General features: G+C 43.1%; 1 protein-coding gene across 1 annotated transcript in view; it reads right to left on the bottom strand.

Annotated features, from left to right (window-relative positions):
* Positions 1 to 14,864, bottom strand: part of PTDSS1 (phosphatidylserine synthase 1) — a 150,483-nt gene that overhangs the window by 83,213 nt on the left and 52,406 nt on the right. Inside the window, exon 6 of the mRNA XM_033933165.1 lies at positions 1,855 to 2,006. Within this exon, the coding sequence (XP_033789056.1) occupies positions 1,855 to 2,006 (152 nt within the window). The remainder of the gene's footprint in view (positions 1 to 1,854; positions 2,007 to 14,864) is intronic.

Raw genomic sequence — 14,864 nt, forward strand, 5'->3', positions numbered from 1 at the left:
ATAAATGCCCTGACAACGTTTCTGAATCCAACTCCTTGGATCTTCACATCATGACCCCTAGTTCTAGAAATTTCTAAGGAACCTACTGCTGGTAAATATGTTGCCTTGTCTGGCTGCTCTGGCATATCTCCCATTCTTTGAACCCCCTCCCCCATCCATGTACTTCAATAAGAACTACTCCAGGGATCCTGTGTGCCAGCAAGTTTCTTGTCTTCACCCTTGTCCGGCGCTCCCTTGGCCTAATTTTTAAAGTAATTATGATCTGCAGAGGAATGCCAGCACAGCAACAATTCCAATAGGCTGCCCATAGCCTCCGCTGCACTTTTTCTCTGACACGGTACATCCCAGTCAGAAACAGTCCCAACATACACCCTGGGGTCCAGCAAAATGGGTGTGCCCAAACCTAACCCCATAGCCTTGACAACTGAAGACCAAAAATATTGTATCAACCAACAAGTCCACCATATGTGATAAAAATTTACCTTTTTCTAGTAAACAGTGCCAACATACATCAGTAGCAATATTAGGGAACATTGCTTTAATTTTGTCTGGTGTATAATACCATCTTGTAAGAACCCTATAAGCATTTTCCTTTATTAACACACAAAGAGAAGATTTATACATGTCATGAATCACTATCTTCCACTCACCATGTGTAAGCTCAAGACTGATATAATTCCCAAGAAGTCATATATTTGTATTTATATAACAGTAAAACTGAACCATTCAATTTACCTAATGCCATACACAAATTACTTCTTAGCTTTCTTATGTGCTACCTTCCCCAAAACGGGCATGGAGGAAGATGACGACGAGTCTTGCCTTTGAAGAAAGCCCAATGCTCAACACTCTCTATGCCGGTGTCAATGCAGGTTTTGCATCAGGTCCTGATCTCCCATGCTCAATGTTGAACCAAAAAAAGTTCTTCACACTGAAGTTGTCAGGCTGTCTCTTCCTTTGCATACGCAGACAGAGGTCACAGCGAATGTCCCAATGATCACGATTGAGTCACTGAACACACTAATTATGGGGTTCATAGCCTGAAAAAGTCCAATTACATTGAGCACATTTTTAGAAGCTGATTGGCATCCTCTTACATGGAGGGAAAAACAGCCAACACAAAATCAAAATGCTCGATGGCCTGGGGAACTTGAGTGAAAAGCATATTGAAAACTGTTCACACTCGCTAGGGTGAAAAATATCTCAAAGTAGCCCAAAGGCCACAAAAACAAAAATGAAGAAAATTAACTAAATTTGAGGGAAAATGGAAGATTATGAAGAAAACTACAATAAAATTAAACCGGGAATGCATAAAAAGATATCTAAGTTTGATGCGTTGAGAAAAAATGAAAGATACAGCTTCTCAGCTCTGCAGAAAACTAAGAACTGATGGTCCCACAAGCTGACATCATGTGTGCAGTATGGGCACTGTCTAAATATTTAAAGTGACAGTGCACTTGGCAGTGTCCTTACCAGGTTCCATGGATGACACCACCCACCTATGCCTGCTTGACCTCAGAGAATACCCCTTACATGTGTACTTGCATATTTTATAAATATGCTCCAAACTATGCACTTGTGATCATCAACACAAAGATTGCATAAAACAAGGTGTACTCTTTTTTGGCCTACTTTCTACACGTGAATGCAGCTGCACAGTTCTATAATACCATTTTTCTTAATGTCAAACAGGTCTTAAATGTGAAAATGTTTAATAAAATAACCCCCTGAACATGCCACAACAATTAAAAAAATACACAGACACTTTAAAAATGTAAGTGGCTCTTGACAATGTGGTTAACCTCTCACTGACAATGAAATGCAAAAAGTGGTGTTATATTTAAGCAGACCTACTTGAAGCTTGCCCAGTGGTAGGTCCTCATTTCCAAGAAGTGGCAGACCACCATGCCCAACCAGATGCCACCACCATTACACAGCAGGATATCCAGAATGACCTGATCCCACCAGCACTCAGCAAAGTTGGGCAGGAGATGCATGAAGAAGAGCTAAAGAGCAGAGCAAACATGATGCAAGAAAAGAACATTTTATAACTAGCTCCAAAAACATTAACCATTCTTCTAGGTAGGGGAATTTCTTCTTTAAAATGCATATTTCCCCTTGACAGGAGAAATGTATAAGAAAAATATGAGCATTTTAAACTATGGAAAAATAACAGATTCCAGGTTTTGTTCTCTCCTGTTTTTCTTTCTATCTCTCCCATTGCACTTTCAGTGTATGCAATGGGGGATCCTCCTCCACTGCTATCCCACTGTCAAGAATCTGTCTTGGAATCTATCTTTTTTTTCAATATAAACCAATTCTTTTGGTGCACTGATTTCCTCCCATAGTTTTCAGTATCATCTTTATGCTGATAACTCATAAATCTACCTCTCCAATTTGTGAGTCGCTCTACGCCTAATTAGGTTCAAGGCGACGTACAATTTGAGTGAAAGCAAAAGAAAGAGAGAGGGGAGAGGAGATAGAAGCAGGAGGAGGAGAGGGGAGGAGAATAGTCTTCTAATTGGGTGTTAATGAGAAGAATTAGAGGTACAATTTACATCAGAAGGAATTAAAATCTCTGAGTCAGTGGAGTATATTGCCTTGAAGAGAAGAGTCTTTAGTTTTTTCTGAAATTGAGATAGCAGGGTTTGGTTTTGATATCTATTGAGAGGCTGTTCCAGGTCTTTGCATCAATGTAGGTGATAAATGTGTTAAATGTGCGCTTGTATTTTATTCCTTTAGGAGATGTAAGGATAAGAAGGAGTTTCTTAATGTTTCTGATTGAATTGGATAAAGAATTGATGAAAAGATTTATGAGAGGTGAAGCTGAGCTCACATATAAGATGTGATACATTATGCATGATATTTTGAATTTAATGCTTGCAGTGATTGGTAGCCAGTAAAGTTTGTTGAAGTAGGGTGAGATGGAGTCATATTTTTTCAGTTTGAAGATTAGCCATATTGCCGTGTTTTGAATCAATTGAGGTCTGCAGGTGAGGGTGATGTTTATACCTGCATAAAGTGAGTTACAATAGTCCAGTAGAGACAGTACTAAAATCTGTGTCAGTATTGTGAAGTGATGACTGTGGCAGAAGGGTCTGATCAGTTGGAGTTGTCTCATGCTATAGAAGGTCTTACTTCGTATGTTGGAGATCTGGGGTTCATAGGAGAGAGTCGAGTCTAGTATGACTCAAGAGTATTTTGGAGGTTTTGTTGATTTCTAGTTTGGTTCCTGTGGGCAGTGACGGCTGTAGGGACTGTTTTCATGGAACATAGAACATAGAAATAGACGGCAGATAAGGGCCCACGGCCCATCTAGTCTGCCCACCCTAATGTCCCTCCCCTACCTTTGCCCTGTGACTAGATCCCATGTGCCGATCCCATTTGGCCTTAAAATCAGGCACGCTGCTGGCCTCAATCACCTGTAGTGGAAGACTATTCCAGCGATCAACCACTCTTTCAGTGAAAAAGAATTTCCTGGTGTCACCTCGTAGTTTCCCGCCCCTGATTTTCAACGGATGCCCTCTTGTTGTCGTGGGACCCTTGAAAAAGAAGATATCTTCCTCCGCCTCGATGCGGCCCGTAAGATACTTGAACGTCTCGATCTGTGAAACCACAATACTTTTGTTTTTGCTGTGTTCAGTTTGAGCTTTTTGAGTGTGGCCCACATTTGTATCTTTTCTGTGTTGTTGGCAATTCTCTGAGGGATGTCTTTGGAGTTGAATTCTATTGGGATGAGGAGTATGTCATCGGTGTATGATAATAGGCTTTCATTGTTGCTGAAGGTAATGTTGCCTAGGGAGCTCATAAATAGTTTGTTGAGTATAGGTGATAGGGGGGGATCCTTGAGGGACACCACAAAATGTCTGCTAGCTTTTTTTAGAATTTGTTTTCTTTCTGGATAAGGTAATTCCTATTCTGTAGGAAGTCTTTGAACCAGTTGCATTCTGTGCCTGTTATGCCTATTTCACTGAGTGTGTTTCGGAGTAGTTGGTGATTGACGGAGTCAAACACTGCAGAAATATCAAATTGAAGGATGACTTGATGTCCTTTGCTTAGTATTTGCTTGACTTTGGTAGTTAAGGTTAGTAGAAGCAGCTCCTTGCTTTATTGTGGGCGAAATCCGAACTGAGTGTGGTGAAGGCAGGAGTGTTTTTCAATACAGGTTGAGAATTGTTTACTTATGTGTTTCTAAAAGTTTGGTGAGTGTTGGGATGCTAGTTATAGGCCTGTAATTCGCAGGATTTGTTAGGTCAGTGTTTGAGGTCTTGGGAATTGGGGCGAGTGCAATCTGACCCATGTGGAGGTGGGAGTTGGCCATGGTGAAGTTAACCATTCAGAAGGTGAGTGAGCCAGCCAGTCATGTGATCTGGTGCAGTGACTAATAACCAGCTGGGGCATTTATCAAGGATGCTGCTTCGAGAGGAGTTTCTTTAGGAGTTTATCTTTGTCAGAATTTTCTAGTGGTGAAAACGTGCTCCAGATTTGGGCAGCAGCACAGGGGTTGGAGGTTTTTGTAGTGGTGAGTGAACTAGAGCTGTTATAATGGAAGCAGTTTTGACTTCTTGTTGTATGGTCTTTATCTTCTTGAGGAAATGGTTGGCGAGGATATGGCCATTAGGCTGTGAGATCTTTTCAGATAGACCTAAGTCAGGGGGTGTAGTCATGGTATGTAGTAAGTAGAACAGTTTTTTGATATTGAAGTTGTCATTTTCAATTTCTTGAGCATAGTGGGCTTCTTTTTTTTACCTCAACAATGTTGCATTTGTATTTATTGATTGCATACCTTCATGCTATTTTGTGTTCAGGTAAGTTACTTTTTGCTATTTTCTCTCAAGTTTGCGGCAGGTTTGTTTTTCTGCTTTTAAGGTGGCTGTGAACCAAGGGAAGGCCTTTTCAGCTCTTGTGTTGCAATAGCTTGTATGCCCAGTTTTCATCTTTCCAACGTTGGCATCAGCATAAAAGCTACAAAGATTAAGTGTTGCTGTTCTCATTAATTCACTATTATTTATTGGTTGTTGAACCAGTGATTTTTTTGAACTTAGTATCTGATGAATCACCGCATTGATTTTAATGAATTTTTGTGATGCAACATTAAAGTTATTTCTCCATAGTTTTAAATAAGTTAATAGGAATTTAAAATCAGACAAAAATAAAGATAAAAATTTAAAGGGTGGGTAGGAGGTATCAAAGTAAATTAATATATCACATGAATCCAGGATGAGGACTTGAAATAACATCCGTGTTATAAATAGGTCTCTTTACTGAGAATTTAATATCTATATGATACTTCAACCTCCTAATTTATTTCTCATATGGGTGAGTTTGTTGTTGAAGTGGGGCACCATATGAATGGTTTATAATTAAGTGGGCACTGAAATATCATATGAAATCTGAATAAAAGTTTTGACACTACTGCGTTAAGAAAGTTGTTCAAATATATTGATAGATTATCCGAAATACCCCCTTTTTCTCCTTAGATATAGCCAATGTCATGCAGGATTGAGGAATTAGTTAAGGTGATGTTGAAGAAGTTTTGTAGATTACAGCCAGACCTTCTTGCTTTCCTGGCCTGGGCGTTTGGATAATACTATAACCAGGGGGACACAGTTAGGTTAGTTATAGGCTTGTTTTGTCCTTGAGCCAGGTTTCCGAGAAAAAGGCAAGGTCTAGATCGTTGGTAGTTATCAGTTCATTCAGTAGTAGTAATTTGTTGACTACCTATCTGGTATTGATATAAATACATGGTATAGGGGTAGTTGCATTTTTGTATGCATGGTGGGGAACTGTATGGATGTTTCAGGTTTGGGCAGGAATTGGTGTAAGCAGATCTGGATTTCTTTTTGTATGTGGGGCAATTGCTGGTGATAGTGAGGATGGGATTGTGAGTTAAGATGGCGTGGTCTGTGTAGTGTGAGTTTGTTTGCCAGGGGGTTTCACAACGTCTTAGTACGTGACTGTTAGAGAACCATGTAGGAAAAGTTCTTCTGGTAGATTGTGTTAGTTTGGCTGCTGTGAGGCTTGTAAGGACTAGGAAAAGTATGAATAGTGTATGGAGCTCCTTCATGGCTGCAGTGAAGTGAAGTATGTAATCTATGGAGCTTGTGAGGCCTTGGAGGGATATGTTTAGATTGGTTGTTGTGGTTATCTTGTAGATGAAGAATTTACGGTGATGAGTGATAGAGGAAGATTGCGTTCAATAGTGGGCAATTTCTACTTGAGGGGGATTACTTAGACTTGGAGTTAGTGGAGTATTGTTTCTTGTTCAGTCCTCATCAATCTGCACGAAGGGCCCCACAAATGGCCCTTTAGCATAGCCCACTGGCAGGAGAGGCCCACATTGTTGCTGGCCCTTTAATAGGGCTGAAGAGAGGCCACTTGGTAGAGTGGCAGGGCTCAGGCTGGTCTGGTGCGTCGATGATTGGGCAGGGGAGAAGCAAGATGGTGAACTTCTCACCTCCTTCCCCTGCCTGGATCTTCTGGTTGCCGTATCTTGCACACCCTGGTGGTCCAGCGGTGAACCGAAGCAGGAGCAATCCTCCTATGCTCCTGCCCTGAGCAGAGCCATTAAAGAGAAAGATATCTACAGGAAACCAGACCCGAGTCTCAACCTGTCTATCCGACACTGCCACCTGGATGTCTTACCGCTATCTATTACTGAATATGGCCAAAACCGAGCTCCTTATCTTTAAACCCACCTCCACCTCTCCCCCATTCTCTATTTCTGTGGATAACACTCTCCTCTTACCTGTCTCATCAGCTTACAATCTTGGGGTCATCTTTGACTCCTTTCTCTCCTCCACTCAGAACCAACAAACTGCTAAAGCCTGTTGCTTATTCCTCTATATTACCAAAATCCAACCTCTTCTTTCTGAGCACACTACCAAAACCTTTATCCACACTCTCATCACCTCTCACTTAGGTTACTGCAGTTTGCTTCTTTCAGGTCTTCCACTCAACCATCTCTCTCAGCTTCAATCCGTGCAAAATTCTGCTGCATGACTTATATTCTGTGAGAGCAGCCATACTCACATTACCATTCTCCTCAAGTCACTTCATTAGCTCCCTATCTATTTCCGAATACAACTCAAACTCTTCTTACTGACCTACAAGTGCATTCACTCTGCAGCCTCTCAATCTCTCTCCTCACATATCTCCCCCTATGCTCCCCCGTGAACTCCGTTCATCGAGCAAGTCCCTCCTATCTGTACCCTTTTCCTCTGCTTTCAACTCCAGACGCCATCCTTTCTATCTTGCTGTGCCGTATGCATGGAGCAGACTACCTGGAAGAAGATATCTTTTTTCTCAGGGGGCCCACGGCAACGAGAGGGCATCTGCTGAAACTCAGGGGTGGGAAATTTCATGGTGACACCAGAAAATATTTCTTCACCGAAAGAGTGATTGATCGCTGGAATGATCTTCCACTGCAGGTAATTGAGGCCAGCAGCGTGCCAGATTTTAAGAAAAAATGGGATTGGCACGTAGAATCACTTCATAAAGGTAGGTAAGGGTGGGTCATTGATGTGGGCAGACTAGATGGGCCGTGGCCCTTTTCTGCCGTCAGTTTCTAAGTTTCTACATCAGACTCAGTCTCTAACAGTAGTCAAATCCAAGCTAAAAGCCCACTTTTTCGAGGCTGCTTTCAACGCCTAACTCCCACTCACTGCAAAATTATCTATGTCCGTCATATCATTCTCTCTACAAGAAACTCCTTAACTCCTATATGTCCTTTCTGTCCAAATTAGACAGACCATCTATTACATTTCAAATGTACAGCACTGCAGAAATTACAAGTAATACCAGTAGTACAGTTTATTAAAATTTGATATACCACCAAGTCTATGCAGATTTAGGCAGTTTACAATAAAACCTGGATATTATGGGAGAAAACATCTTTTTTAGAAAATCCAGGTCCCATTCTGTACTTTTATGAGTGTCCAAAATGCAAAGTTACTTACCTGTAGTAGGTGTTATCCGAGGACAGCAGGCAGATATTTGTCACATGTGGGTGATGACTGTCCGTACAGGGCTCCGTGGATGACAACGAGTGCACTGTCACTTTAAAAATCTTGAAGACCGCCTGCACCAAGTATGTATCTGTGCCTTCCTGCCCAGAGCTGGTTCATGGGGGGCCATCAGTTCAGTAATAAAGCTAAGAAGCAAACCAGGAAAGGTGGGAAGGTTGTGAGACTGTCTGCCTGCTCTCCTCAGATAACACTTTGCTTTATCCAAGGACAAACATGCAGTATATTCTCACATGTGGGACTATCTAGCTGCCAGGATTATGTCTCTGAGAACAGGGTTATTGACAACTACCATGAGCCTGACAAAACCAACAGAGTTGGAGGGCAGTTTGCATCTAAACAGAGAATAAACTTTTGTAGAACAGCTTGGCCAAATTGACTCTCTCATTTGGAATAATTCTCCAAACAGTAGTAGAATGTGAAGATGTGAACTAGGACCAGATGGCTGCTTTATAGATGTCCGTAATGGAAATAGAATGTAGATGAGCTATTGAAGTTGCCATTGGTCAGAGGAATTCCGAGTCTATTAGGATCAAATGAAAGGAACAGCTGAGCGGAAGTTCTGTGAGGTCTGGTCCAATCCACGTAATAAGCAAGAGCACGTTTACCAGGATGAGAGCGAGTTCTTGGAAAGAAGACAGGAAGAACTATAGACTGGTTCAAATGAAATTCAGAGACGACCTTTGGGAATTACAGATGAGTATGAAGAACTACCTTATTGTGGTAGAATATTGTATAAGGTGGATTTGACACTAGCACCTGCAGTTCACAGACCCTGCATGCAGTTGTAAGAGATATGAAGAATATTACTTTCCAAGTGAGATACTTGAGAGATGACGTGAAGAGTGGTTCAAATGGAGGCTTCATTAGAGTGGAAAAGTACAACATTAAGATCCCAAGTCACTGAAGGAGGCTTCATTGGTGGTTTAGTATGATACAGGCCTTTCATGAAACTGGAAACCAAAGGATGGCTTTTTGTCCAGTGGCGTATAAAAAGCACTAATAGCACTGAGATGAACTGTGATTGAAGTAGTCTTGTGACCAGAGATAGAGAAGATAATCCAGGGCTGATGGCAGAGGACAGGTGATTGGATCCAGTCAGTTAAGAATACACCAGGCTGTGAAGCGAGTCCACTTGAAATGGTAGCAACGCTGTGAGGAAGGTTTCCTGGAAGCTTCAATGATGGCTGACACTGGTGCACATAGTGTGAAAACATCTATTCGCTGGGATTAAGAAACCACATTATGAGAGCTAATGAATGTAGACTGGGATGGAGCAGAGATCCCTGGTTCTGTGTCAGCAATGTTAGAAATACTGGAGGTGGAATGGGTTCCCGTGCACTGAGTTAGAGGAGAAAAGGGAACCAAGATTGACGTGGCAACCGAGGTGCTATGAGAATCATAGTGGCTTGGTCTTGTCGAAGCTTGAGAAGAGTCTTCCTGACTAAAGGAATTGGGAAGAAAGCATAAAGAAATTTGTCCCGCCAGCTGAGGAAGAATGTATCCGATTCCAGATGACCGAGAATGTAGAGTCTAGAAGAGTGTAAGTTTGTGGTTGTGGGGGGATGCAAAGAGATCTACCTCTGGGGTTCCCCAATCCACAAAGATCTGGCACAGAGTGGTGGATTGAGTGACCACTCATGCGATAGAAAGAGTCTGCTCAACTTGTTAGCTAAGATGTTCTGTTTTCCTGTAGGTAGGCAGAGTTTGAGTAGGTTTTAAATAAGACTTCTCGTTATTCACTGGAAAACCTAGGAGTGCTAGAAGGCAAACTGTAGCAGTCATGGATTGGAAAGCCAGTTGAGGCATGGAAGCCTTGACCAACCAATTGTCAAAGTAAGAGAACACGTGAAAACTCTATGAACGGAGGAATGTAGTTACTGCTACTAAGCACTTCGTGAAAACTGTGAGTGCCTATGCCAAACCAAATGGCATGTTCCCACTCAAAAGTGGAGGTATTTCCTGTGAGCAGGTAGGATGGAAATATCTATGTATGCCTCTTTGAGGTCTAGGTCTAGAGAGCAGAGCCAGTCGTTCTTCTCTAATAGTGGTAACAAGGTTTCTGGTGAGACCATGTGAAACTTCTCTTTCATCAAGTATTTGAAGACAGCTTAGGGTCCAGAATTGGATGGAGACCTCTGGTCTTTATCAATATAAGGAAATACTTTTGAGTAGAACTATCGGTCCCTCTCCTGCATGGAAACCTATTCTATGATACTGAGTTGGAGGGCTAAGATCTCCTGGTGAAGGAGGTCTTCTGCTAGGAGTTGAAAAGAGACTCTTTTGGAGGATGGTTTGGAGGTTTCTTCTGTAAACAGATAGCATAGCCCTGACTGATCACTTGAAGAACCCAATGATCTGATGTTATTAAGGACCAGTGTTGATGGTAATGGATGAGCTGACCTCCTATGGGTAGAGTTTGGGGTAAAGGTTGACAAATACTGACTATGCTCTCTAGAAGTAAGTCAAAAGGATTTCTGTTGCTTGGATTGATGTGACACGGTGACAAAATTCATCACCATTCCTTTCCCTAAGGATAACCCCAGGAAACCATTTCCATGTCATTCTTTTAAGGAGAGAGGGAAGAATTAGAGTATGAATTGGCACAACCATGGACCCTCAAGCCTTGCATTGAAGAATGCTGGTGTAGAAGGACTGAAGTTGAGATAGACATTAAAGAATGGCACGGAATTGTTTCCTGCTGTTATCTGCGGAGACGGAAACGGTGATGAATTCTGTCACCGTGTCATTCTCTATGATGTGCCACAGATGTCTTGTAATATTCATGATATTTTAATTGGTTGCTTTTGTATTCTCCCATAGATTTTATGGCTTCTTTGGATGTAAATCGCCTTGAACCTTTTTGGTATAGTGCGACTAATAAGCTGTGTTTTAGATTAGATTCTGCTGCTTCTGTTACCTAGGACACCCTGGATAATAAGTAGATCTCCTGGAGATGTTGGAATATCTTCATGGTTGCTGAGACTAATGAGATTTTGAGGAAGACAAGTAGTCATGCAGTCACTATGCCTTTCAATTTTGTGTGGCTTCCTCTAAATGGCTTCCAAGTACATTATCCCCTAAACAGGGTATTTTGGACAGATGGTCTTGAAAGTTAGTATCGAGATCTGAGATTCTCAGCCAGGTTTGTCTTCACATGGCTATGGAGACCTCAGAGATGCAAGAAGTATTATCAAAAGTATCAAATATAGATTATACCATGCACTTCCTGGTCTCCAGAAATCATGCAAGTGATTTTGAAAAGAGAAGAAATGTTCTGATGGAATATACTAGTCATAAAGAGACATTTTTTGTATGAGAGACTTTAGTTAGATAGAATGTCGTAAAAAAAAATTATAGTTCAGGATTTTATTTGATAGCATAGAGCCCTGAATTACTCTCTAGCCAAACTTATCCAGAGTTCTGCCTACTCTTCCAGGAAGAGTGCTGGAGCTATGAGCCTTTTTAAGGCGGTCTCTACAATGAGAGACTGGTGTTATAGCTGTGGTTTATCAAAACCAGGACAAGACTGAATTCGGTATTTTGTGGAGCTACTGGGACATGAAGTGTAGATTCCCAGTTTTTAAACAAGGCTGCTTTCATGAGGTTGTGAAGAGGAACCTTTATACAACCTTTAGGCCAATGGTTCCCAACACTGTCCTGAAGAACTATCAGCCAGTCAGGTTTTTGGGATAGCCCTAATGAATATGCATGAGAGAGATTTACATATAATGGAAGTGACAGGCATGCAAATCTGCTTCATGCATATTCATTAGGGCTATCCTGAAAACCTTACTGGCTGGTAGTCCTCCAGGACAGGGTTGGGAACCACTGCTGTAGGTCACTCTTAATAATCAAGTGTATTCATAAGTTGTGCCGAGGCTCTGTTTCAGACTCCATATTTATCGGGAGTGCTTGCCCCGTCTGTCTGATGTACTTAATAAAAGACAGACTCTCTGGGGGTGACCTTCCATGAGGTAGAGGAGATGGGTCTGAACGTATTCCATAATGACTCATCTGCTGACAGCTGAAGTATAGTCACTGGAGGAACACAGAGATAAGTCAGAGTCATTATGGATTACCTTCAGACCCATCTCCTCCTCTGCCTTATAGAAGGTGACACAAAATTGAATACAGTGTTCCCCCACGCATTCGCGGTTCACAAATCACGGACTCGCTCATTCACGGTCTGCTCCAACTGCCTCTTCCTGTAGTAAAGTCGAGCTACACCAATCAGGAGCGCTCATGCGCTGAGGATACACCCAGGTGAACGCCTTTGGTGCTTTTTCTTTCAGGAAGTTCCCAGGACTGATTAGTCTCTCTCTGTGTTAACCATTCTACAAATTTAATTTTTCTTAATTCTCTTTGAATAGAGTGAGTGCTGGTGCATAGTTGGAATACAAGGAACTGAAGCAGGTCTGTGTGAGAGTACCTGATACTGGAAACTGCCTAGATTCTAGGCGGTATATAAATGTGTTAAATAAATAAATTTCTCAGTGGGTAACAGAAAAAAAAGTTTTATAAAGACATATATAACCCCCCCTTTCCCCTTCATATTGATTATTTGAGCTTAGGATTAGGGGGGCCTGCAAGAGGGGTAGAAGTGGGAGGAACACTAGGCAACAGTGATCACAACGTGATCAGATTCACATTAGAAAGAGGGTCACCCATAGTGGGGAGGACCGCAACGATTGCGCTCAACTTCAGGAAAGGGAACTATGTTGCTATGAGGAAAATGGTGGGGAGGAAGCTCAGGAACGGCTTTAGGATGGAGACTGTAGGGAGCGCCTGGACCCTTCTCAGGGACACACTGCAGGAAGCACAAAAACTGTACATCCCTAGTTTCAGGAAAGGCCGCAAGAACAAGCGGTCAAAAGACCCGGTTTGGATGACACCTGAAGTAAAGAGGGTAATCAGTGACAAGAAAGTGTCCTTCCGGAAATGGAAGAGGGATCCAACGGAGGAAAATCACCAGGAGCACAGGAAATGCCAAAAGGAATGCCACCGAGAGGTTAGAAAAGCAAAAGGGAAATACGAGGAGGGGCTGGCCAGGGAGGCGAAAAACTTCAAGGCATTCTTCAGTTATGTAAAGGGGAAGCAACCAGTGAGAGAGGAGGTGGGGCCATTGGACGATGGGGATAGGAAAGGAGTGATTAAGGAGGATAAAGAGGTAGCTGAGAGGTTGAACACGTTCTTCTCGTCGGTCTTCACGAGCGAGGACACGTCCAATATACCGGACTCAGAGGAGCTCATGAGTGGGGAGCAGGCCAAAAGATTGGGGCATATAGAGGTAAGTCGGGAGGATGTCCTCAAGCAGATTGACAGACTGAAAAGCGGCAAATCACCGGGACCGGACGGGATCCACCCAAGGGTTCTAAAGGAACTAAGTCAGGAAATAGCGGGCGCAATCCAGCATGTTTGCAACCTATTCTTGAAAACTGGAGAGGTACCAGAGGACTGGAAACTGGCGAATGTCACACCTATCTTTAAGAAGGGATCGAGAGGTGACCCCGGGAACTACAGGCCGGTGAGCCTGACTTCAGTTATAGGGAAGATGGTGGAAGCAATGATCAAGGACAGCATTTGCGAGCACATCGAGAAAAATGGCCTACTGCGGACAAGCCAGCACGGATTCTGTAAGGGAAGGTCGTGCCTGACAAACCTTCTGTACTTCTTTGAGGGAATAAGCAGTCAGGTGGACAAAGGGGAACCCATAGACATCATTTACCTCGATTTTCAAAAGGCCTTTGACAAGGTGCCACATGAAAGGCTGCTTAGGAAGCTGTGGAACCACGGGGTGGGCGGGGATGTATACAGATGGATCAAGCACTGGCTGTCAGGTAGACTACAGAGGGTCGGAGTAAAGGGCCAATATCCTGACTGGCGGGGAGTCACGAGCGGTGTGCCGCAGGGATCGGTGCTGGGGCCGCTACTCTTCAACATATTTATCAATGACCTGGAAACGGAGGCAAAGTGTGAGGTTATAAAATTTGCAGACGATACCAAACTCTGCGCCAGAGTTAGGACCAGGGAGGAGTGTGAGGAACTGCAAAGGGACCTCGATAAGCTGGATGACTGGGCAAACAAATGGCAAATGCGCTTTAACGTAGATAAATGCAAGGTCATGCACATAGGGAAACAGAACCCGTTGTTCGAGTATAAAATGGGGGGGAGATTGCTGGAAGACACCGGACTTGAGAGAGACTTGGGTGTGCTAGTGGATCCATCCATGAAACCATCCGCACAGTGTGCAGCAGCCTCGAAGAAAGCCAACAGGATGCTGGGCATCATCAAGAGGGGCATATCAACCAGGACGCAGGAAGTCATCATGCCGCTGTATCGAGCGATGGTGCGCCCACATCTGGAATACTGCGTTCAATATTGGTCGCCGCACCTCAAGAAGGACATGGCAGTTCTTGAGAGAGTCCAAAGGAGGGCAACGAAACTGGTAAGAGGGCTGGAAAACTGCCCATATGCTGAGAGGCTGGATAAACTGGGGCTCTTCTCTCTGGAAAAGAGGAGGCTCAGGGGGGATATGATAGAGACCTTCAAAATACTTAGGGGCATAGAGAGGGTGGACAGGGACAGGTTCTTCAGACTAAAAGGGACGACAGGTACGAGGGGGCACTCAGAGAAACTGAAGGGAGATAGGTTCAAATCAAATGCAAGGAAGTTTTTCTTCACCCAAAGGGTCGTGGACAAATGGAATGCGCTCCCGGAGGAAGTGATCCGGCAGAGTACAGTACAGGGATTCAAACAGGGATTGGACAGATCCCTGAAAGAAAAGGGGATCGTGGGGTACTGAGGGAGGTGCTGGGGTGTTGCATAAGTATAGACAGC

The sequence above is a fragment of the Geotrypetes seraphini genome, chromosome 2 (assembly GCF_902459505.1).
Source record: "Geotrypetes seraphini chromosome 2, aGeoSer1.1, whole genome shotgun sequence".
NCBI classification, from domain to species: Eukaryota; Metazoa; Chordata; class Amphibia; order Gymnophiona; family Dermophiidae; genus Geotrypetes; species Geotrypetes seraphini.